Source organism: Peromyscus eremicus, chromosome 8b (assembly GCF_949786415.1).
Source record: "Peromyscus eremicus chromosome 8b, PerEre_H2_v1, whole genome shotgun sequence".
Lineage (NCBI taxonomy): Eukaryota > Metazoa > Chordata > Mammalia > Rodentia > Cricetidae > Peromyscus > Peromyscus eremicus.
Window position 1 is genome coordinate 18,441,578 of NC_081424.1, and position 23,689 is coordinate 18,465,266.

The following is a 23,689-nucleotide window of genomic DNA, read 5'->3' on the forward strand; positions in this document are numbered from 1 at the left end:
GTCTCCAAATGACAACTCAGGGTGGAAAGGCTCCTTTGGAGGCCTCTTGGCTTTATACTAATTTTCTGATGTCCCTATATGATCTGCGGGCCAGGGCTTGTTCTGAAATGTGCTCAGCAATATACAAACATGGATGCCTACCCAACAACATACTAAACATGGATGCCTACCCAACAACATACTAAATATGGTTGCCTACTTTGCCTTACAAAATCTGCAGAGGGATAAAAGATGCCACCCTACATTCAGGAAAATTGGAATTTATTGGTGTAGGTAAAATATAGAAAAGGAATGGAAATACACATGGTTACTGACATGAGATATAAAGACAAAGACCACAGAGACTCTGAGATGGAAGAGGTGACAGCTTTTCCAGAAAGTTGGAATATGAGTTGGTCCTGAGGAGTGAGGTTAGGAAAGCGTAGGACGGCCACAGGCGAGAAAGCTGGGGATGGGTGAGCAGCAGAGAGTGGGACCAGGAAAATATGGCTGCCTCCTAAAAACTTAAGTAAAACTTATTTTCATGACACTGATTTGTAGAGGTCACAGGACAACTTTCAGGGGTGGGTTGTTTCCTTCCATCATGTGGAACCCTGGGGACAGAACTCAGGTCATTAAGCTTGGTGGCAGCAATCCCCTTTAACACTAAGCCATCTCACCAGCCCTTGAATAAAGCATTTTAATTAGACTTATCACAACATGTAAGTTTTGTTTAAGTAAACTTTTGTTCAGTTGGCAAGACTAAACTACACCCTTGTGGGGTGTGAGTGTGTGTGTGTGTGTGTGTGTGTGTGTGTGTGTGTGTGTGTGTGTGTGCTGGATGTGGATATGCTCACACACACAGGCATATAAAAAGGTCATCCCAATAGCTTCCTCCATTACTCCTTGATCTCTTTTGTTTGTTTTTAGTTTTCTGTTTGTGTGGTTTGAACCACAGTCTCCCGCTGGACCTGGAACTCTCTGTATCGGTCAGGCTGGATGGGCACACAGCTCCCAGTGTCCTCCTGTCTCCACCTCCAGTGTTGGGGGTTTCTGGGGCCCAGTGCCATGCTGAGCTTTCCACATGGGTGCCAAGGATCCAAACTCAGATCCTCGCACTTGCTTAGCAAGGCTTTCTCCCATGGAGTCGTCTCTCCAGCCCTATAAATGATACTTCTCATTTTCAGCATTCTTAGATTTTTCTTAAAGATTATTCCTTTCCCTGAAACAATAATTTTAAGTGAAAATTAAATTTTCCAAGCCAGTTATTTCATATAAAACTTTACCACTCATATCTTTTGCCTTGGTAAGCTTCATTTTTTCTCATCTCTAACACTTTCAAGTCATGCCTTGAAAATAAAAAATGTTTGGGCTGGAGAGATGGCTCAGAGGTTAAGAGCACTGACTGCTCTTCCAGAGGTCCTGAGTTCAATTCCCAGCAACCACATAGTGGCTCATAACCATCTGAAATGAGATCTGGTGCCCTCTTCTGGCCTGCAGACATATGTGCAGGCAGAACACTGTATACTAAATAAATAAATCTTTAAAAAAAAAAAAAAAAAAAGGGCTGGAGAGATGGCTCAGAGGTTAAGAGCACTGACTGCTCTTCCAGAGGTCCTGAGTTCAATTCCCAGCAACCACATGGTGGCTCACAACCATTTGTAATGAGATCTGGCGCCCTCTTCTGTATACATAATAAATAAATAAATCTTTAAAAAAAAAAATGTTTTAAAGATTTTATTTTTCTGTTAAACATTAGTAAATAATGCATTTTAGCACATGCCATTTTTATTCACTGCCTGTTTTTCTCTCTAATTTTTCCAAAACTTGATTTTTACTTGTAGAATTACAATTATGTAATCGACAAACCAGTTACATTTCAGCAATTATTTTTATCTGTAACACAGTTTGCATATAAAATTTTCAGCCACATTTTATTTTTTATTAAATGTTCCTGCTAGTATTTTCCATTATGAATTGTTTTAAGACTGCTAACATACTTCTTAGCTGAAACCTGAGAATTGTACCACCTATTCCTCTTCAGATGTCTGTGGATTCTCTAACGTCCAAATTGTAGCAAAAATATATTATACTGCAAAATCTAATTCTTATTAGCCTCCCAGATACCTACGCATTTTCCGAAACAGAGATCTGTGGAGCAGGCAGGATGAATCCCAAGTTACAGGTAGCAGAAATAACTCTGACTTAGAAGCATTCACTGGAACGGTTTGGAGGTGGCAGGTAATCCAGGAAGAAAGAAAGGCCATAGAGCAGGGAGCAATGAGGAGCAGCCAGCAGAACGGGTCCAGTCTGGCTATCCCGACTGCCAAGGCAGACTCCCTCTGCTGCCTCCTCTGGTGCCGTGAACTCTGAGTGGGCAGCCTGCGTGCGTGGGCTTGAGTGGGGAAGGGAGGCTGCCCGTTTGCCTTCTAGCCGCAGAAGATTCTGAGGGAGCGGATGTGAGCCAGCTCCCACTCTGAGAGTAGTGTAGAAGGATTCTTCAGTATAGAGAAGTCTCACGTCCTGGACTAACTGAAGGAATGACAGTTGTCCGTCCGCTAAGGGCTTCCATGAGCAGAGAGGAAGCATCCTGCCTCCGTCATGGGAGACCTGGGTGCGTGGCAAATTGAACACACATTCTGTACCTAAACTCCGAGGCTGTCCACCCCCAAGCTAGGGCACTCACTTCTCTGTGTGCGCCTTCTGCCAGTCACCTCTGCAGGTTCTCGGACACCAGGCAAATTAAAGGTTATCAAAGATGGAGGCAGATTTGTGATCGGCCACAGTCGTTTTTAGCAAATGTTACAATTAGTAGCCTCTAAACAGCAACCCAAGAACACACAGACTAGCAACATCAGTATAGCTACTGGAACACTTAAGGCATAAGGTGTAACCGTGTAACTTCAAAAGCAAAGTGTCTTTCTGAACATCATTTCGACTGTTCTCAGGGAAGTGTTTATTACTCCATGTAGTTGATACAAATGACTAAGCTGGAAGCAAAAGTGTATAATTACATTTAATTTTAAGAACAATTTATTCTAGATTTTATATATAAACCATGTCTGACAAAAAAAAATGTTGTGTGGAACACATGCGCGCGTGTGTGTGTGTGTGTGTGTGTGTGTGTGTGTGTGTGTGTGTGTGAATAGAACCGAGGATTTCATTCATGCTAGTCAAGTGCTCTCCACTGAGCTATATCCCCAGTCACTTCCTCCAAACAATCCTTATATTAGTTTTCCGTGTGGCATAAAAATCACAAGACAGGGGCTATTGAGTAAGTAAGGTCAGCAATTAGGAGCACTGGCTGCTCTTCCAGAGGACCCAGGTCCATTCCCGTCACCCAGTGTGGTACCTCACAGTCATCTGTAATTCCAGTTCCAGGAGATCCAACACTCTCTTCCGGCCTCTGAGGGCACCAAACACACACATGGTGCACATACATGCACGCAGGCAGGCCAACACTCATCCACACAAAATAAAAACTATATATAAAATCTGTTTTTTTTATCACAAGATAATTTTTATGCCACCCAACAGTCACAGAACATTCAGCTTTGAGATTCAGAGGATTTTATGGTCCTAAAGCTGCTTGTCCAAGTTTCCAAAACTACAGAATATTTTACGGCGGTGACTAAAAATATTTTAGTGTAATAGTAGCATGCCAAATGGTTTTGCATGGCCCAGGGGCGGCCCCCTCCTGTATGTGCTTCTAACTGTTTCCTGCATCCTTTTTAAGGTAATCTGCAGGACAGGTGGTCATTAGCAGACTCCCACCCACCCAACCCATCCTCACCTCCATTCAGATACTTTAATGGACCTATTCCTGTCGCCAACCATTTAGCCAAGATGTTTTTACTGCATCCCAGACAGGGGCCAGGCAATGCTCTAAAGTAAAGAGATGCACAGGAGAGGGATCGTGGTGTTTTCTTCCCAGACATAGGAATTGTCCTGGGACTTCCAAACACATGAAGGTTCCTCTTATAACCCACTGAAGGTTGGGTCACTGGTGAAGAGACAGAATGCTGTGAATGAAACCAAGTGGCCCCAGGAACCAAGATCAGAACTCAGAGACTTCGCTGGACAATTCAGTCATAGACCACCACCACATCTTTATTCTTTTCTGCAAGGAACTTAACATGGCATTTATCTCAGTGCTCTATTTCCTATGAGATGCCGTTAATCAGACACATCTCCATGTCCACTGTGAGTGAGACAGGCATAGTTCAAGCCTTCAGACCCGCCAGGAGAGCAGTCAGCCACTTGTGGTTCTTGGCAGAAATCTTTGTCTGCACGTGGTTGCTTCTCGTCTTTCTTCAGACCACGAGACCCAGATTCCTTAGAGCCTAGAGGACCCTCAGGATTTGCCTTGCCTTGGCTACATTTTGTGGCAAGTACCATATAGCTTAATCCTTCTTGGTTCTTGGTTTCCATCAATGCAACCGGCATCACATCATCTGAATTCAAAGCAACCATTTTTTTATTATCTTCACCTGTGAATGAATATGGACGTTACTGCAGCATCCATCTCACGTCTTTTGTTTGTCCATAATAATACACAGGCTGTATAAGAACTGGGGTAACTTCAACTTTATTTTGTTGCTCAGCAGGCTTTTATGAGGACAGCTAAATGCTAGGAAGACAATTAAGTAAACAGGGTCTGCTTCCAGACCTTCAGTCTACAGCACTCTAGAAAAGAAGTAGACATGTCACTGTAGGTGGTGATGTGCAATTACATAAAGGACTGTATAAAATACCGTGACACCCCAGAAATGAGATGCTCTAAACATGTAGAACAGGCCACTGCCTTTATGACAAAGGTTAGGAACCCCAGGAAGCTCTTCTTGTCTAGAATAGCCTTTCTGACCTTTTCATCACACTTTATCATACAATTTACTACCTACCTTTAAAAGTTTATTCCTTTATATCTGGTAATTTAACTACTTGTTTTCAATATGTACTTTTCTTTTCTCTCTCTTTCTCTCTCTTTTTTTTAAGATGTGGTCCTGTTATGTAGACCAGATTAGTCATGAATTGAAAGTGATCCTCCTGCATCAGCTTCACATGTGCTGGGATTCCCAGGTGTATACAGCCATGCCAGGCTACTGGTTGCTTGTTAAGATAAAAGATATACAGTCTACCAGAAGTAAGGCACTTAGTGCTTCTCTATAACACAGAGTCATTGCTCTTCGGGGTTTACATTCTGATGAAAAGAGATGGGCAGTAAATTGTTAGACCCTACGTCACGTGATGGTAGTTTTGTGGAAAGCAATGGGCAGAGTAAAGGCCTAGAGCAGTGGTTCTCAGCCTTCCTAATGCTGGGACCCTTTAACACAGTTCCCCATGCTGTGGTGACCCCCCAACTGTAAAATTATTTGTATTGCTACTTCATAACTGTAATTTTCGCTACTGCTATAAATTGTAATATAAATATCTGATATGCAGATGGTCTCAGATGACCCCTGTGGAAGGGATGTTTGACCCCCAAAGGGGTCACAACCCACAGGTTGGGAACAGCTGGCTTGGAGAATAACAGTATGGAAAGGAGCTGCCATTTTATTTTTATTTTTTTAATTAAGGAATTTTTTATTCATTTTACATACCAACCACAGGTCCCCCTCTCTTTCCTCCTCCCGCCCCTTCAGCCTCCCCCCTCCAGCCCACTCCCATTCCCACCTCCTCCAAGTCAAGTTCTCCCATGTGGAGTCAGCAGAGCCTGATACATTCAGTAGAGGCAGATCCAAGCCCCTCCCCCTGCCTCCAGGCTGTGCAAGGTGTCCCCCACATAGGTGGTGGGCTCCAAAAAGGCAGAAGCTCCCATTTTAAATAGCAGGTCACAAAGTATCCCTGAAGGAGATGAAATGCTAGCAGAAATGCAGGTTAAATAAGGGAATTTACTATGTAGCACTTTCATTTGGTTTTAGTTTTTTTCCTGTTCAACACAGTACAGGAGGTTGAGCCTAGGGCCTCAATCATGCTACCCAAGTCATCGACCACTGAACTACATCCCTGGCCTTTTGTACGTTTTTGAGACAGGGTTACTACCCTGAGTCTCTCAGGGAAGACTTGAACTCGCAGCCCTTCTGCCTCAGCCTCCCAAGTGCAGGGGTAACGGGACTGTGCCCCTAGGTCTGCCTCCTCCTTTCGCCCTCAGTAGGCTCAACCGTGTGGCCATTCTAAGAGCACTGAAAGGAGGGAGAAGAACAAGGCTTCTGAGGCAGGGGCATGCCCGATGAAGTAACAGCAGGAAGCCAGTGCAGCTAGCTGGTCATCTTCAGCAGTGCATACAAGGGAAAGGATGCACACCTGGCCGAGGTGGGAGGCAAGGTTGAAGGAAGAGGAGGACATGAAGTATATGATAATTATTATGATTATTGCTCAAGTTAACCCTTATAGAGCCCTTATTATGCATTAAGCAACACTCAAAGGGATGGTCATGTGTTAACTCAGTTTTTCCGATTAGTTAGGTACTGCTGTTATCTGCACTGAACGGGCCAGGGAGGTGAGGCAGGAAGGAGCTCCATAATGTGTTCAAGGCCATACAGCTAGAATGAGTTTGTGTCCTGATGTGTCTCTCTAAGGGGTGGGTTGAATTTCCGTGCTGTGTGGGAAGTAAAGAGGATAGTATGCCCTTCATGAGATGTCAAGTTTGGCTAGTCCCTAAGTGCTGAATACCCAGAGACAACCCAATTTCCACCAACTGTGGCTATCACCAATATGAACTACAGACGTTGAAAAACTTGCTATCTATAATAATAGCAATAGGAAATATCAACAAATAGAGGAAATAAGATATTTAACATTAAGTCATTCAGCGGCTCCAATGGAATGAAGAAGAATTGCTCTTCATTAAGATGCTTTTAGGAGGCTTGGAGAAATCACACAACTATACCTACAGTTCACACCTTCCCACCCTTGTTAGCTGCTTCAATAGTGTATTGGAACACTGCCACCAGGCATAAGTTTAATTATTTTTGCTTTGTTGAATGTGAGAAAAAAATGATCATTTATATGAAACAGATACATTTCTTTTTGCAAATTATACTTCTGTGTGCCTAAGAAAAACCATTAACCAACTAACTTTATTGGTTCAGAGGGCTGGCAGCAATATTTAGTAACTTGGCCCTGGCAAGCTTCTAGCAATTAATACATCTTGTTGCATAAAGAGCTTAGGAGAGATGGTGGTGATAGGGGAGCTTGTGTTGATACTTTCATTTAAAAAGTATTCACTATAAAACCTACAGAGCAGAGCTAAGGTGGACATTCTGAGCAAAGATGGCAGGCATTCAGCAACCTCTCTAGAGGGGAAATATTAAAATAAAGACTTCCGAGTAAGACAGGGCATTTAGAGGCGAGACACACGCCGGCTGACTGGCTATGTTTAGATCAGCCCAGGAGCCCTGAGATTTCTTTCCTGTGGAACTCTCTGGGCTGGTGAGGTGATGTTTACACAAATGTTGGGATGAAGTCATTGGGATATTTTTACTAGGTGCCCAGATATGTTACTAATCTCCTCTCTCTCTCTCTCTCTCTCTCTCTCTCTCTCTCTCTCTCTCTCTCTCTCTCCCTCACTCCCTCACTCCCTCCTCCCCTTCTACCCCCTCCCCCTTCTGACCTCCTTCTCCCCCATTAGGTCAGTGGGACCAGAAGATAGGTATAGCATTATTGCTATTATTGCTGTAATTCTACATTGCTTCATTTAAAAATGGAAGAAGTCCTTCCAATGACTTTCTTGGCTCCTTATATATCTCCCACACTGACAACAAAGATGAACACTTCAATGTTGTGTTGAATATGCTCATCAGTCTGCAAAGCAGCAAACTATTAATACATTTCTCTTGTATTTAAAAAAAATTACTTTCAGAATTGTCTTGCAGAAACCGCCCCAGGATTTACATTTTTGCAAATAGGCAAACCCCACTCTTTGCTCTGTTTCTTCTCTCTTCCCTGCCTTTCTTCTTCAATGATAAGCTTGGGTGTCAAAGCTTTGGTGGTTCCCATATTTCTTTCCCTTCCTTAACTTCAAAAAACAGAATGATGATTTCTCTCTTACCACAGTTAGACGATTATCAACCCAGATTAGTCTCTACAACATCATAGTTTAATTATTTCCCTTTGAAGTTCCCTACTCTATTATTTCGAATGCTGTTCTCCACTTCTCTGATTTTATTAATGGTATTTATTTGTTTCTTTTTTGTTTCTTGGGACAAAGTCTCGCTATGTATCCCTGGCTCTCCTGGAACTCCCTGTGTGAGATGGTAGGCATGCATCACTACATTGGACTTTATTGCTAATACTTAGAATTTTAGTTCTCTCTGTCAACACTTAGCAGACCAAAATGGTGCATCATATCTAGTCAGCAGTCAGGGATAAGTTCTTCTGTTCTGCCTGGTTGTACTGCCCATTATTGTAGCGTAATCCAGAGAGTATGTGAGGATGCCTTGACGTCAGCATCATTTGCTCTCTCTCTTAGCCTCACAGTGAACCATTCACAGGGCCGTGGAAACCTCTGGTAGAGCCTCGGGAAGAGCTAACCTGAGGCAGCCAGCCAGGCAGCCTCTGTGACTTTTATGAAATACTCTTAATACACTAGAACAATTCCATGAACAAAAACCTGAATTTTTCAAGTACAATGCAAGTGAAGCCCAATAAGATTACAAGTAAATTACACTTGCAATGTTAGCACTCCCAAGATAAAGCAAGAGGCTCATCAGGAATTCAAAGTCCTCCTCAGTTACATAGGGAGTGTGAGGCCAGCTTGGGCTACATAAGGCCCTGTCTCAAATTAAAAATATGTTACAAAAAGAATAATTAAATAAATAACAAAATGCAGGTCGACCATAAGATGCACGTATCCCTCTGGAAGGCTGGCTATTTGCGAAGCATTCACCCACTCCTTCCTTCACTAGCTGCTCACTGTACTTTGGGTTTCCATGACAACACCCCTTCGGGGTTTTCTTCTTCCTTTTCTGTCTTCTCCTATTCAGGTCCCCCCCCAGCTTGTTGTGCCAGTCTCTCATAGTCATGCATGCCAAGCTACATATTTTCGGGAGAACATACAAATAGAAAGATATTCATCAAAGTAATTAGAATGCTTAGTAATTGGCAGGGGAGGAGAGGAAGTTGAGCCAGAGAAGAATATGGAGACAAACGGGCTGAACAAATAAACAAAATAACGGAGAAGCCCTGCAGAGGCCAATGATGATAATGTGCCATAAACAGAGAGTCTCTAATTATCTAAACTAAACTCTGCACTTGAAATACAACTGGTCAAAGGTAGGGAGGCCATGAGCAGACTGCAGGGAAACAGGCGAGCAGGCACACTCTTTTAATACCTTAGATAAGCATGATCTTTTTAAAATTTTACTATACAATGCAGGGTATTTTTCAAAGATGTACACAACAAACAGCAAAATGAGGGTACCAGCATATTATTATCCTCACCTACCCTAAAGTACCTTCTGGGTACATTCCATTGTAACCTTGCTCAGCCACACTGAGGAGAAAATTCTGAAGAATCAACCTTACCTTCAAAGCCTTTATTGATGACTCCACTGGCATGCGCTTCTTCTCCACACCGAGAAATATTATTTAAGGAAAAATTTCTGAGTAACTGAAGCTTGTCATGAATGTTATGGAAAGTGGGTCTTTGGTCAGGTTCTTGAGCCCAGCATTGAGACATTAAATTCCACCTGGACATGGGGGAGAAGATAGGAAAGTACATATGCCAGGATGTCATTGCTAATAATCCTGGGAAGGGCATGTTAGAGAGCCCGAGTTGTTTCCATTTTCCCACATTTAACCCAAATGAACAGGGTGAAGATTGGTTTTTAAGAGTGGCTATGATACTAGTGCCTATTATACAAGGGACATTTCTTTTAAAAAGTTGACATTATCTCAGTAGTGGTCAATCCAAGTTGACAGATGGGTAAATGGATGCTTGGAAATGTCTACTTAGCTCATCAAGGAAATAAAACCTTTAAAAACTATTGAAGAAGCAGAGATTTTTTAAACTTCACAGATAGACATAACAAAATCCAAGTTTACTCCAGTCTACAGAGATGTCCAGTGGCAGAATGAGAGGTGGAAACCAGATTTGAGTCCAGGGCTGTTCCTCACACACTGCCAGGATTAATTCAGACACTCAGTTCCCCAGACATTCATGATAGGTTGACCGATTAGCCTTTTTCTGAATGGCTGCCTAAGAAATGTCTATACAGCACTTGTAACAGCATATATCCATTGACTCATTAGAGATTTATTAGACACTTGTACTACAACAGCAGAACATTGGGACCCTGAAGGGTCCTTCCTAATCTTCAGGGCTGATCTGGAATTTAATCCAGAGTGACAGGTCTCATCCACCCTGTATACACTCACAACTACTAAGGAGCCAATGGACTCTAGGTAGCTCCATTACTTCCATTATGGGTTTTCTAAGTGACAAACTTTAAAAAAAAATTTTTTAGAATTTCATATATGAGTACCATATATACACAATTTCCATCCTTTCCCCCAACTCCTTCCATGCTCCTCACCCCCTCTCAACAACTTTATAACCTTTTCTTTTTAAATTATTATTGAGCAAGGTGTAGTGTTGCACCCCAACACTTGGGAGGCAGAGGTAGACAGATCTCTGTGAGTTCTAGGACAGCCAGGGCTACATAGAGGCCCTGTCTCAAAAAAAAAAAAAAAGCAAACAAAAATGGGCTGGAGAGATGGCTCAGCCATTAAAGGTTAGGCTCACAACCAAAAAAATTATTATACACAGAGAGAGAGAGAGAGAGAGAGAGAGAGAGAGAGAGAGAGAGAGAGAGAGAGAGAGCGCGAGAGAGAGCTACTCAGTTCCTTTAGCATTGCTCATATGTACATGTGTTTAGGGCTGACCACTTGAGACTGGAGAGCTCATCACTGGGAAAAAAAATGGTTCTCTCTCTCTCTCAGTAGTCATTGGTTGCTTGTAGCTCTTTGTCTAGGGGTAGGACCTTGGAGATTTTTCTAGTCCATGTTCGCAAACCAACTGGTGTTGCATTCTGCAGGTCCTGTTTGGGCAACCATCTTGTTAAGATCCATGGGTATAGCTTCGATGCCATGTCTAGAAGACACTAGCTGTGATCAACCACCTGCTTTTTTTTTCAGAGCGATGAAGCAGATTAGGGATGAACAAAGGAATAGATAAATAAACATGAACTGGGAAGTATTTTAAAGTATTAGCGTGGTGCCGGTTAAGTCCATGAACGTGTAGGGAAAGAAGATGTTAGTCACTGAGGCAGGGTGTGTGCCAAAGTCAGGGAGCTCACCAGAAGAGGGGAAAGCATGTGCACAGTCCTGAATTTGGAAAGAGCTTGGCACGTTTGAAGACCTGAAGGCCAGAATGGCTGAAGTGCAGTCGTGGAGGGGAGAGAATGCAATGGCATCAGAAGGGGAAGCAGGATCACCCCGGTCTCACAAACCAGGCAAGGAGCTGTTGGAGGTCTTCAGGTGTGCACACTGAATTTGTAATTGATCCTTCTAGCTGATAGATGGATATTGGGCTGTACAGAAGCCAAGTGGACGCTCTAGACTAAAGACTAAGTGTAGTAGGTAGCCATTCCAGCTTTGACCTGGAAGTTCCAACCCCCATTGAGGCTTCAGTAATGGTCACGCCTACAAGGCGGTGCTGAGAGAGGACGCTGAAGACCCGAGATCCCTATGCGCTGGCTCTCTTGGTTCCTGGACCCTGGACGCTGGAGGTAGAGAGCAGAGTTCTCCAGAGAACACCGCCGGACTGCACCTTTCCCAGACCCTGTAGCCTATCCCTTCACTTGTAAGTTACCCCACAAAATAAACCTCCCTTTTAACTACGTGGAGTGGCCTTAATAATTTCACCAATAACTAAGAGACATTATGATGATGTCTAAGGTAATGACACTGGAGTGAAAACAAGATTATATTCGATTACTAGGTGACAATTACCCAGAAGTCATCACAGGCATTCAAGTATCTGTTTTAGGAACTATAATGCAGTCTTGAATTCATTATAATTAAAAACTCGACTTGCATTTATTTCATTTCTAGTCATGTGACTCAAGTCCACGTTAGTGCTGAATACCAGGGTATTGTGAGAAACAGCACTGAATGTTTCCTGTGGACTGTTCTGATGCCTTCAAGGGATGTATAGTCTGGTTACAGAATGCCAGACAGCTTTATTTTTATTATGTTAGAATCATAGCTGAGAAAGAACTGAACAATAACCAAATCTATAACCACCTCCTCCCCTTTTTTTTATAATCTGTGTTTTGTAGGAGCAAAGCCGACTGACAGATTTCTCTGATGACCATTAGAGATAAGATTATAACTGATATCAGATTGTGGATCTTCAAGCAATAATTAAAACATAATCTGGATGGCTAACCTTGAAGTTTTCCTAGGAATTAAAATGAGAAAATGGAGTAATTCTTCAAGGCAGCGTTTCTGAAAATATAAATAATTGTCTGGATACTGACAAAAACGTGTCAAGACATCGCATTTCAGTTACCCAGTGGTAACTTGCCTGGAACCTCCTTGGTAGGCACTCCTTGCAGGAGCCAAAGGAACAAGAGAGGGGGAAATGAAGACAGTTGGAGAGAAGTCACCCCCACAGCCGACACTTAGCCCATCACCCACACACCTACTCTCCACGGAAAGCGCAGCCTCGTGTGTTGTCTGTATAATCTGTTTACGCCGACCCACTTCATGTTTTTATCTAGGAAGGCTTTACCTTACATTGAACCCGGTCATCAACCCCGTACCTTCTAGATGGCCAAATACAGTGTTCAAAACCTGCTTGGCCCAGTCTACAGAGGCAGGGGCAGACTAAGGGGAGAGGGAGGGGCTACTTCAAGCTGCCATGGCTGAAAGTAAAGGGTAGAGCCTCGCACAGCAATAAACTGGTGATGGGATGAATGGAGAGGCTTTTAAGAACTTAATAATCCTAAGAGAGCTTTACTTAGGTCTTTCAAGTAAATTGACAATTACAGCTGTGGTTCGGGGGTGGCTTCTTACCAACGCTCAACGTCAGTGTTTAGGACTGTACATTACACACCTCGAAAGTCGTAGTAATGGACACTCAAGTCTAGCTGCATTTTCTATTTCTTGGGTTCATTTCAATCTGTGGGGGATGCTTGTTTTAATTCTAGGAAAGTATTCCCTCTACTTGGAGTAATTCATTTGGCTAAGAATTGGGATTCAAATCCTTCCACTCACTATGTGACCCTTTGATCTTCTTTACATCTTTGGTTTTGTTTTGTTTTGTTTTGTTTTTCAAAATAGCATGAGACTCATTAGCTATGTTCAGTATTACTCTTCATGCATATTAAAGTCCTTGGATTCATGAAGCCATTGAAGTTTGACAGAAGAAAAGGTCATAGCATCTTGTACTTTTAAGCGGGCAAGTATCTGTAACTATTTAAATAAGACACATAAAATACAAGCTTCAAGAATTCCTCTCTTCATTGTGTCCAATCCCAGAGAGACTTACTTAGAACCGAGCTGAACATTTTTAAGAATCAAAAATGATGCGTTAGGATTCCTCAGCCTGCCATTGTTGCCTCCTACATCTGAGGGTCTCTCCAATAAGTCTGTGACTGTAATGCACCCATCAGAGCCCCAGAAAGCTCTTGGTGCAGCAGGTTTCCCTTTGATCCTGTTTCTTCACAGGAGTGGTGTGGTGGTCATGCACAGTAAAAGCCAGAGAGAACACTGTTGACTGCCCTCTCCACTCTCCCACCCCTCCCCCCACACAGCCCCCCCCCCTTCCCTGTACACCTGAGCCTTGAACAGAATCCAGGAATGCTCTGAACTCCACATTCCAGCAATAGCTAAGGAAAGCAGGGCATCCTGAGCTCACCTGACCCAGAAAGCATGCAGGTGTGAGAGTATTTAGGGAGTATTTACGGGGCGGGTGGAGGTGCAACGTAGCTCAGCACAGACTTCTAAGCCGGGCCTGTGATCTCAGAGAAGCGCTTCAAATAAAACTTAGCTCCCCATGGACTCCAAGGAGAGTAGTTAATCTTTATCATGACAACTTAACGCCACGGCCAGCTTGAATGGCATGAGAGGTCCACTTCCATGATGGCTCTTAACTCTCTCCAGGGCTCTGCAGAGTCATGCAGCCAGAAGTACTGCTTGTTTGGTTTTATAATGTTCAAATGGATTTCAAAACCATCAATGGGCAATCTTGGTTTCAAGGAAGTATATTTTTATAAAAAGTAGGTCAATACTCATTGATATTTTTTGGAGGGTTTTTTTTTTTGTTTATGTTGTTATTTTGTTTTGTTTGTTTCTTTTGCTTATATATGCTGGTTTCCAACATGGTGTTTTTATGAGATTTCTGTGTTTGCCAGTGTGTGTGTTTGCATCTACGTGTGTTTCTTGTACTTTACTTTGTTTTTCTGCTGCTTTGTTTGCTTGGTCCTATTCTGTTGTGTTCGGTTTTGTTTTTGCCTTACTTTATTATTACAGTTTGTAGACACCTGTTTGTTTCTAATGAGAGAAACCAAGAAAGGATGTGGATCTGGGTTGGGTTGGTGAGGAGGTCTGGGAGGAGATAGGGTAGGAGGAACCATAACCAGAATATATCATGTGGAAAAAAATCTATTTTAAATTACAAAAAGGAAAACAATTAGGTCAATAATATGTTTAAATGAGAAGCTAATTTAAGATAAAAGCACACAAAATGTTATCCTAATAAAAAACATTCTAGCACTTCTTCCTCCTTGAGTTTTTAATACCTTGAAATAGGGCAAAAACCTGAGATGCTTATGTTTTCTATTTTACAACACATCAGTTTATACTCATCCCAAAACAAAACATGTGAACACAGTAAAACTTTATAATTCAACCATCTATTCCTTAAAAGCCTACTCAAAAAGATTGCATGATTTTGATGACACGTGTTGCCTACCCCTGCTGGAAGGGAATAACATGAAAGACAAAATTATAAAAGCATAAGGAAATTTTTATGTAAGTAAGACTCTAGAAAGAACTTGGGAGTGTTTGAGAGATGAATAGGAGCTAGAAAATAGTGATGAATTTTCCAACTCTGGAGCTAAATTTTATTTCGTGTTTGTACATATTAGTTTTTTTGCCTCTAGCACTAAATTAAATGTTTTATCTAATTTCTTTAAGTTAAAGATTTTCCCTGTCTCCCCACAAAAGACTCATTGAATCAGTTTAAGGTGCTGCTACCAAATGTGGCCAACTGTGTATACACCAGCAAAGTTTAAAGGCTGAATCAGAAACATGTGGTAACTTATATCTTCTAGCCAGAAGATTGAAATAATGCAGAAACATTCACCAGTACAGCATCCAACCAAGGTGCCCAGCTCTTCATCATTCTTTGGCTCAAGTCTAAATAGTCCTCGAAATAACACAGCACCGTCAAGGCAGTACAACCGTGGTGTGCATCCGCATACTGCTAATTCCTTTTGCATTTGTCTGTACCACACAGTTTAGCACTTTATTACGTGCTGGCTGGCCATCTGACTGCCGCCTCTATTTTCTCATTCAGAGTACATTCCAAGATGCACAAGAGCTGTGGCCCTGGCGTGAAGACATCTGTACACATGATGTTTGGCTTGGCAGTATATACAATGTTTATACTTACTTGTTATTTGTTTTTTGTTTTTGTTTTTGCTTTTGTTTTTGTTTTACAAACCTTTTAGGTAAAACACCCCTTGGAAAAAGTTCCAAGACAATATTTCTATGGACAATGTCCATGGGAAGGGAATTTGTATTCAGCATAGCTGAAATTTTTTTCTTTTGCAATTAAGCTCAAATCACGCACTCTTGGAGGGGGGCGGTAACTAGTAGAACTCAGTAGTAGCTAGAATCAATTTGACCAAGTCACTCACAGGAATTTTGGGTTAAGTGTATAAACAAATCAATCTCTATAATTCTTAATAATAAACAGGAATTTGGGGCTAAGTATATAAACAAATCAATCTGTACAATTCTTTGTAATGCTATATCCCATCGATCAGTATAAGCTATATCAAAACGATAATACAACTTTTAACTAACATATTCCTATTTAGTAGAATATTTTAAGACACAGGTCAGATAGTATCCAAATAAAGACTCTCAAAGTAAAATGAAGTGCAGAGGGAGAGAGAGAGGGAAAGAGAGAGAGAGAGAGAGAGAGAGAGAGAGAGAGAGAGAGAGAATCTTATATTTATTTATTTGAATTTACTTACTATGACTACAAATATATTATACTCCCCAAATTTTGTATCGAAGCAAAATACTTACATGCATGTGTAAAAACAAAGCCATACATAAATTAAGTCCCATCCTCAGTTTGTATTTTATGTGGGATGCACAAATATATAAATCCCAGGTTTTCTTTTAACAGGCCATGCCAGCGAGCCCTAAGACTGAGTGTGCACATGTTTCTGTTTTGGGGGTGCTTATGTTAACATAATTAACTTACAGATCGTCAGGACAATTTCTTGGTGGCTCCAGTCTTCCTCCGTCTTGCACATAGTTTAAAACATCAAGGTTGGAATGCGCTGGATAAGGTTGATGACCAAGAGTTAAAATCTCCCAAACCAGAATTCCAAAAGACCTAGGATGTTAAAGGGTTCTCTTTAATTATATTTATTACAAACATCAGGTTTACAGTAGCTTCTCCAACATCATTGTTCCTGGGGCTCCAGGGCCTACTTTGTGATTGGCATTATTGGCCTTATAAAAAGCAAATAGGAGACTTAAAAGGAGATTGATATTAAGAAAAAGTAGAACAAGACACTGTGGATGAGCCACATTTCAAAGATGACAGAAAGGCTTAGTAGGGAGCACACACATGAAGACACAGACCTACACACAGGGACATGCACAGGCACACATGTACACAGAGACAGAAGCACACATGAATACATGCGGACGTACATGGAGGTGAGCAAGAGAGCTGGTCACCATTTCCTCCCCCTACCCTGAATTTGAAGAGGATAGAATAATGATAAACACAGAGAAGAAAGTTATGAATAAAAATGGATTGCTAAGGGCAAAGTTTCTTCTCCTATGTGATTTTTTTTCTATGGCTTAAACCACTTAAAATTCACTGAACAAATTTATAAACTTTTAGGAGCTCTAATCAAAAGTTGGGAACAATAAGCAAAACTCAAATAATCAAGAGACCAAACACCATCAATGTCTATGTTTTTTTTTATGATCCATTACTTCAAGTCTGTCTATAAACTAGTGAAGAACCATCCTCCACAGTCAGTATTGGGGCACTTCCATGGACATTGCTGATAAGTTTCATTTCTACTAGTTGCAAACCTTTGGTGTATAGCAAAATGTTGAAATAAATGTGTCTATTTCATGTACAATTTTAAGATAAATGATAAAAAATTGAGAGAGAGAGAGATGTAAAGGACTTGAGACATAGAATAATTCTCTTCAACTACCAGCCTGGGGTGAATCACTAACGTCCCTGCATACATATCATACACCCTGCATACATATCATACACCCTGCATACATATCATACACCCTGCATACATATCATACACCCTGCATACATATCATACACCCTGCATACATATCATACACCCTGCATACATATCATACACAGTGACGACGGGGGGGGGGGTAAATTAATTTTCTTAAAAGAGCAAAGTTATACATCCTGATATTTGGCCGTTTTGCCCCCATTTTTCTGTGTCCTGTTTAGCTCACCATACATCAGACTGAGAAGTGAAGATTCCGTCCATTAGGTTTTCTGGAGCCATCCAACGAACAGGAAGCAGGCCTTCTCCTCTCTTTCTATAATAATCATTTTTATAGATTTCCCTTGCCAGTCCAAAGTCACCGATCTTGACTATCCGAGGACTGGTATAGTCCTTCACAGATACAAGGCAGTTCCGAGCTGCAAGATCCCTATGGTAGAAGTTACAGTTGATAGTGGTAAACAGCACTCCAGAAATCATACAAGTAATGCTAGACAGTCTGGAAAGAAGGGAGACATCTGATGACTAACGTCAGTTGACAACCTGACAGGATTCAGAATCACTCAGGAAACAGATCTCTGGGCATGTCTGTGAGGGAGTTTCCATATGGTTAGCTGAGGTGGGAGAAACCTCCCCTAATTGTGAACAGTTACTAGGTAGGGTCCCAGAGTACACAAAAAGGAGAAACCCAGCTGAGCACCAGCATTCACCTCCCTCTGCTTCCTGAGTACAGAGATGATGTGATCAGTTGTCTCACACCCCTGCCAGCACGACACCCCTGCTATGATGCATTGTTCTCTCTAACTATAAGCAAAATAAACCCTTCCCTTCTTCTTTAAGTTACACTTGCCAGGCATTTCGTCACAGTAATGAGAAAAGTAACTAACACAGAGACTCTTTAAGTAATACTGTTCCTTCGAAAAAATGAAACTGTTTAACTCTATAGTGTGGGAGACACAAACTATACATGGTTGTCATGTGACCACCCAATAACCTTGTATCCAAAATATCATAGTACCTATGAATGAAGCGCATCTCTTCCAAGTAGACACAGCCTTTTGAAATATCTACACACAGCTCTACAAGGTCAACCAAAGTGAGTAAAGGGCCATGAAACTGTAAGAGATAAAGGAAACATTCTAAGTACTTTCTTACCTGGCAGAAAATATATACACATATGTCTGAATATATATGAATACATATGTATATATGAACATATATTCTTATATATGGTGTTCTAAAGGAATTTTATTATAGTTACAAGGACTCAAGAGGAAAACATACAACTATACATGGTAGCAAGCTATATTTGTAAATTTGAAATCTAGTTCTGCTGTCCATTCTGTGAATTTGCTCATTAATTAGGCAATTTTCTTGCAATGTAAAAATGGGCATATTATGACAGACTTTTAAGATTCAAAATAAGATATACAATATTGCCAACATACAATAAGCACTTAATAAATAAATGGTATCTGATCACACAGTAGTAGAAATAATCTATTAAAAATAACCTGTGCTAGCTAGATTAATGATTGGGTCAATGGCCTTTGATTACGTTAGTCAGGACAATGGGCTTGTTCCACATAGAACCTCCCACCCTATAAATTGTTAGGAACACCATCTTTCCAGAATACTTTTTGTTTTCATCTATAAGTGCCAACAGAAATATAGATGAGCTTATACTCATTGAAAGGAATTCTAGTGGGGAAGAAAAGACAGTCAAAATTTTTATTAGTAGCATATGGAGAAAATTCAAAGTTCCTGCCTGGAGGCCATAGTCATACATTGAGCCTTTTCATATCCCTGCAATTACCTTGGTCCAGGCCTTTCTCAGCCCTAATCTGATGTAGTCAAAGACTTCCCGTGTGTTCAGCCTCTTGTCTTTTCATTAGCTCCCTTGTTGCCCCTAACTTCCTGTAGAACCCATTATCAGAGGTTGGGCACAGGCTCATGGCGCCCCCAGGCAGCATCAGACTCTATATGGCCATTAATTTCCCCTTCGCCTCTCCTCTCAGAAGTTGCACTTCAGTTTTTCTGAACTATTTGTCCTTCCTTAGATCTGCTCTGTATTTTTCAACCCTCCTCATTTTTTTCCTGCTGTTTCCTCACTAGAATAGACCCTTATTCTTGATATCGCCCACATCCCTCAATGAGCATCTCAAACGACTCCTGAACCCATGCAACCTTACAATCTGTCAATTACTCATGCAAAGGTGCTGCCACGCACTACCCCACCGCCTTGCTCACATCATAGAAATGGAGGTTGTCTTCATATTCTGGGACAGACTACCACCAAGGCCCCATGCAACGCTATCTGTGGCTGATTCACCAAGTTCTGGCCTGCTGCTCTACAGGAGTCTTTATTAGGATTGTAATAACTCATGAGGAAAATATACAAATACTCATGGTGATACATTATATCTGTAGATGAGAAATATAGTGCTGCTGCTAATTCTTTGAATTTACTTTAAGTAGGCACTTTTCTTATATGTAAAATGAACGTAGTACAACTGATCTTTCAAGATTGAAAATAAGGTGTGTAGCACTGCTTATATATAACAAGCACTTAATCACATCCCTTCCAAGTCTGACTCAGGTCCACTAGATACCTATGTCGTGGCCTATGTCTGAATCCTGCCAGACATCCTGACTGCCTAGCTAGCTGCTGTGTGAACATAACTCTACTTTGCTATGGGAAAACTCCACTTTACTCGTAAGCACTTTATGATTCTCTTAAACTTCATGCTGGTAACTAACACCCCGTTCCCTTCCGATAAGGTTTCCATGATGTTGCCTACCCACCAGCCTACCTGAATCCCTAACCATGTCTCTTATCCCTTGTAACAAGTTGGGACACCCCATCACCCCATATGTAGCCTCCGTAATATTAGATGCTGCTGCCATCACCTGCCATTTGTCGTATCTTACTAAACTCCCGTCATATTAAACCTTGGTCAAGGTCTATCCCTGCAAATGTTAATCACTCAATGAAAAAACAGTTGTTACTGTTCATCTCCTGCCTTGATTTTGTCCTAAATATCTTCCAGGTAGTCCTCCCAGTTCTCCCAAAGTGGAAATCACTGTCCTTACTCCATGCTCCAGCAATGAATCCTCTAAACCACTCTAAATGATCTTTCTGCTTTCTCCCTTACATGAATGGCATAGAAAGACACACAGGATATGTAACTATGGCCCTCCATGCAGGAACTTTGAAATTTTCCATATGCTGTTAGTAACATGCCACGTGACAAGTTCCTTTAGAGCAAAAGCCACAGTCTGCAAACCAGACACTGAGTGGACAGAAGAGAGGGGAGACATGAAGTCAAGAGTCTTGTGTCAGCCCAAAGAAGTGTGTGATGCCAATGGAGGGCACCAAGAAAATAGGGCCTCTAAGTCAACAGATCGACGCACAAACGAACTCACAGAGACTGAGACAGCAGTCAGAGGACCTGCGAGGGTCTGCGCCAGAGGGGGTCCTAGAGCCGAAAGGGGAAGTAGACACATGCCCCCACCCCAATGGAGATGCTATCTCCAACTGATAACCGTGAGGGTCTGCATCAGATGGGGTCCTAGAGCCGAAAGGGGAAGTAGACACATGCCCCCACCCCCAATGGAGATGCTATCTCCAACTGATAACCGCTTGAGAATCAAAGTTTACTTTTCTTCAAGGGAGTCTCACTGGGGAGACAAACCACTCTTAGGCCACATGCCCAGCCTAGATGGCCAACGGAAAACAAATTCAACAGCATCTTTGGAGGTTCCTTGTCTTATAACATCATCCCAGGGATTCTTTTCTTAATTTATCTATTTTTTTTTCTCTTTTCTCTCTTTTACCCTACAGGTCATTTGCATATATAGTGTTTTTGTGGGAGTCATGAGTATGTGAACAAGTCGGTCTCTACATCTATATTTGATTTTTGGACCTTTATTTTGACTCTTCTCCTTCTGACTTCTTTCGACTCTTTTGTTTTGTCCAATTCTGACCCGTCAGTTTTTGTTTTATTTTATTATATTTTATTTTAATCATCCCTTAGAAGTCTGTTTGTTTTCTAATGGGAGAGGACAGGGAGTGGATCTGGATGGGAGGGAAGGTGGGAAGGAACTGGGAGGAACAGAGGGAGGGGAAACCGTAATCAGGACATATATTATGTGACCAAAAAAATCTATTTTCAGTAACAGGGAAAAATGAACAATTTTTTAAAAATTCAAATAGCTCTATCATCCTGAAGAATAGCTCAGCCTTGCAACATCAAGGTCAGCAGATCCAACTACAAACTTTAGTATACCTCAAGACTGAAAATAGAGTTTGGGATAGACAGAGTAGATGAAATTAAGAGATATGCGTTTCTAATTCCACACAATCCGTACTGGGGGTGGGCCTTTGTTTACAAGAGGTCTGTTTTTTCATTCAGTACTAAAACCAGGTTCAAATATTAGCTCAGGGTTCCCATACCCTAATCTAATGTGAAAAGAAGAAGCACTTTCTTTCCATAGCCACCTTCAAAGCTTCTCCCACCAGCCAGAGCTACTGCACATTGAATTTGAAGAAAATCAACGGGCAAGCCTAGCAGGATGCTTTACAAAGTCAATACAAGCAGACCCTACGACCTACCGTCGTCCCCCGGGCTTTTCTCAGGTAGCTCAGAAGGTCTCCTCCTTCCATCAGTTCCAGAATAATGTACTGGGGCTCACTCAGCAGACAGACTCCCAGCTGCTTCAGAATGTTGGGGTGATTAAACTTGCTGAAAGGTGAAAAGACACAAGCTGGACTGCCTGACAGTGACAAGCAGTCCCAGCGGGGGAGGGGGGGGTCCTCAGGGAGCAGAGCAGTTCTTTACCCAAAGTGTCCTTTCCCAGCACTCACTGACTTCCTTTGACTAAAGAAAAGCTTCCTTGCCTAAGAGCCCATCTGTATGCTTGCCTTAAGGAGGGAACATGGCAACCCCTAGTGGCCAGAGCATCTGAGTAGAGAAGAGGTTTTAGAAGAAATAGTGTTTCTCATTATGGGGGTTTGATGATTGGGAAAGAAAGCAATTTTGACTAATAGCCTTCTTCAAAAGATGTTTGGAAGCATGTCTGTGTCATCCCAATTATGACCTATATCCTCTCCCTTTTAGGGAAACAACTCAGATGTTCAGGTTTGAGCCTCATTGGTTTGTGAAGTCATTAGAGTGGGTAAGCCCCAGCCTAATCAGAGGACCCAGCTTGACTTCCTGTGAGCCGCTGCCCCCCGCTTCTCCTCGAGATGTCCTTGAGCAGTTCTCATGACTGCTGCAGACTGAAACCTTGATGACAAGTTTTCTGGGCAAGAGATATTCTTGATAACATCAGAACTCATAAAAGAACATTCTTCCCGGGTCTGATTGACTCATTATCCCTCATTAAGAATAGGTACATTTTAAAAGCAAAAGAGATTCAGAATTTACTTGCAGAATACACTCCTAACTAAAGATAAGAGATGGGAGGATCTTTTGCCTGGGAACTACCTACCCAGGCTCCTTAGATTGATTTCTAGAGAATACTTAATACTAAAGATGTATTTCCTTTGAAAGTTTTGTTCACGCTTATTTTCAGAATGATCTGATCATTGGGATGTTAAAAATCCAGCACGGAGAAATAAAAGCTTTCTATTCACACCCGTCAGAGAAAATGACTGCATGAGCTGTGCTAATACCTCATCAGGTGTGCCTCCTTCAAGAACTCAATCTTCTCCCGGTCTGTCGAGCCCTTCTTTAAGGTCTGTGAGAAAAGGAGGCAGGTCAGCAATCACACTGGGAGCCCAGTGGATTATGGGAGCTGAGCAGATAATGGAGACAACATTTTATTGATTTTTTTGTCTTCTTTGTTGTTTTGTTTGTTTGGTGGACATATCCACTCTGATATCTGGAACTAAATCACAGTTACAGCATTGCGTATGATCTGTAAATCCCCTGCTGGTGGGGTGTGTGGTCTCTAAAATGTCCATAATTGCTACTGTTTAATCAAGAATATCTCAGTCTGCCAGATAAGGGATTGAGGAACAAACATGTAAGGTACCTCTGAAATATGGAATTATTTTATTTTGTGTTTTTTAATTAATTTATTATTTATTTTATGTGTATGGTTCTTTGCCTGTATCTGTGTGGGTACATCACGTGTTCACAGTGCCTGTGGAAGCCAGAAGAGAGTATTGGATCTCCTGGGATAAGAGTTACAGACAGATGTGAACGGCCATGTGAATTATGGGAATCAAAACTGGA

At 41.7% G+C, this 23,689-nt stretch overlaps 1 protein-coding gene across 1 annotated transcript in view; it reads right to left on the reverse strand.

Moving 5' to 3' along the window:
- Positions 1–4,068: 4,068 nt before the first annotated feature.
- The window catches only part of Ros1 (ROS proto-oncogene 1, receptor tyrosine kinase), a 128,894-nt gene continuing 109,273 nt past the window's right edge, over positions 4,069–23,689 (reverse strand). The window contains exons 38-44 of the mRNA XM_059272572.1: positions 23,125–23,189; positions 22,063–22,192; positions 18,466–18,563; positions 17,677–17,877; positions 16,427–16,561; positions 9,505–9,668; positions 4,069–4,469 (exon numbers count right to left, since the gene is read on the reverse strand). Coding sequence (XP_059128555.1) covers positions 4,156–4,469; positions 9,505–9,668; positions 16,427–16,561; positions 17,677–17,877; positions 18,466–18,563; positions 22,063–22,192; positions 23,125–23,189 — 1,107 coding nt within the window. The 3' untranslated portion in view covers positions 4,069–4,155. The remainder of the gene's footprint in view (positions 4,470–9,504; positions 9,669–16,426; positions 16,562–17,676; positions 17,878–18,465; positions 18,564–22,062; positions 22,193–23,124; positions 23,190–23,689) is intronic.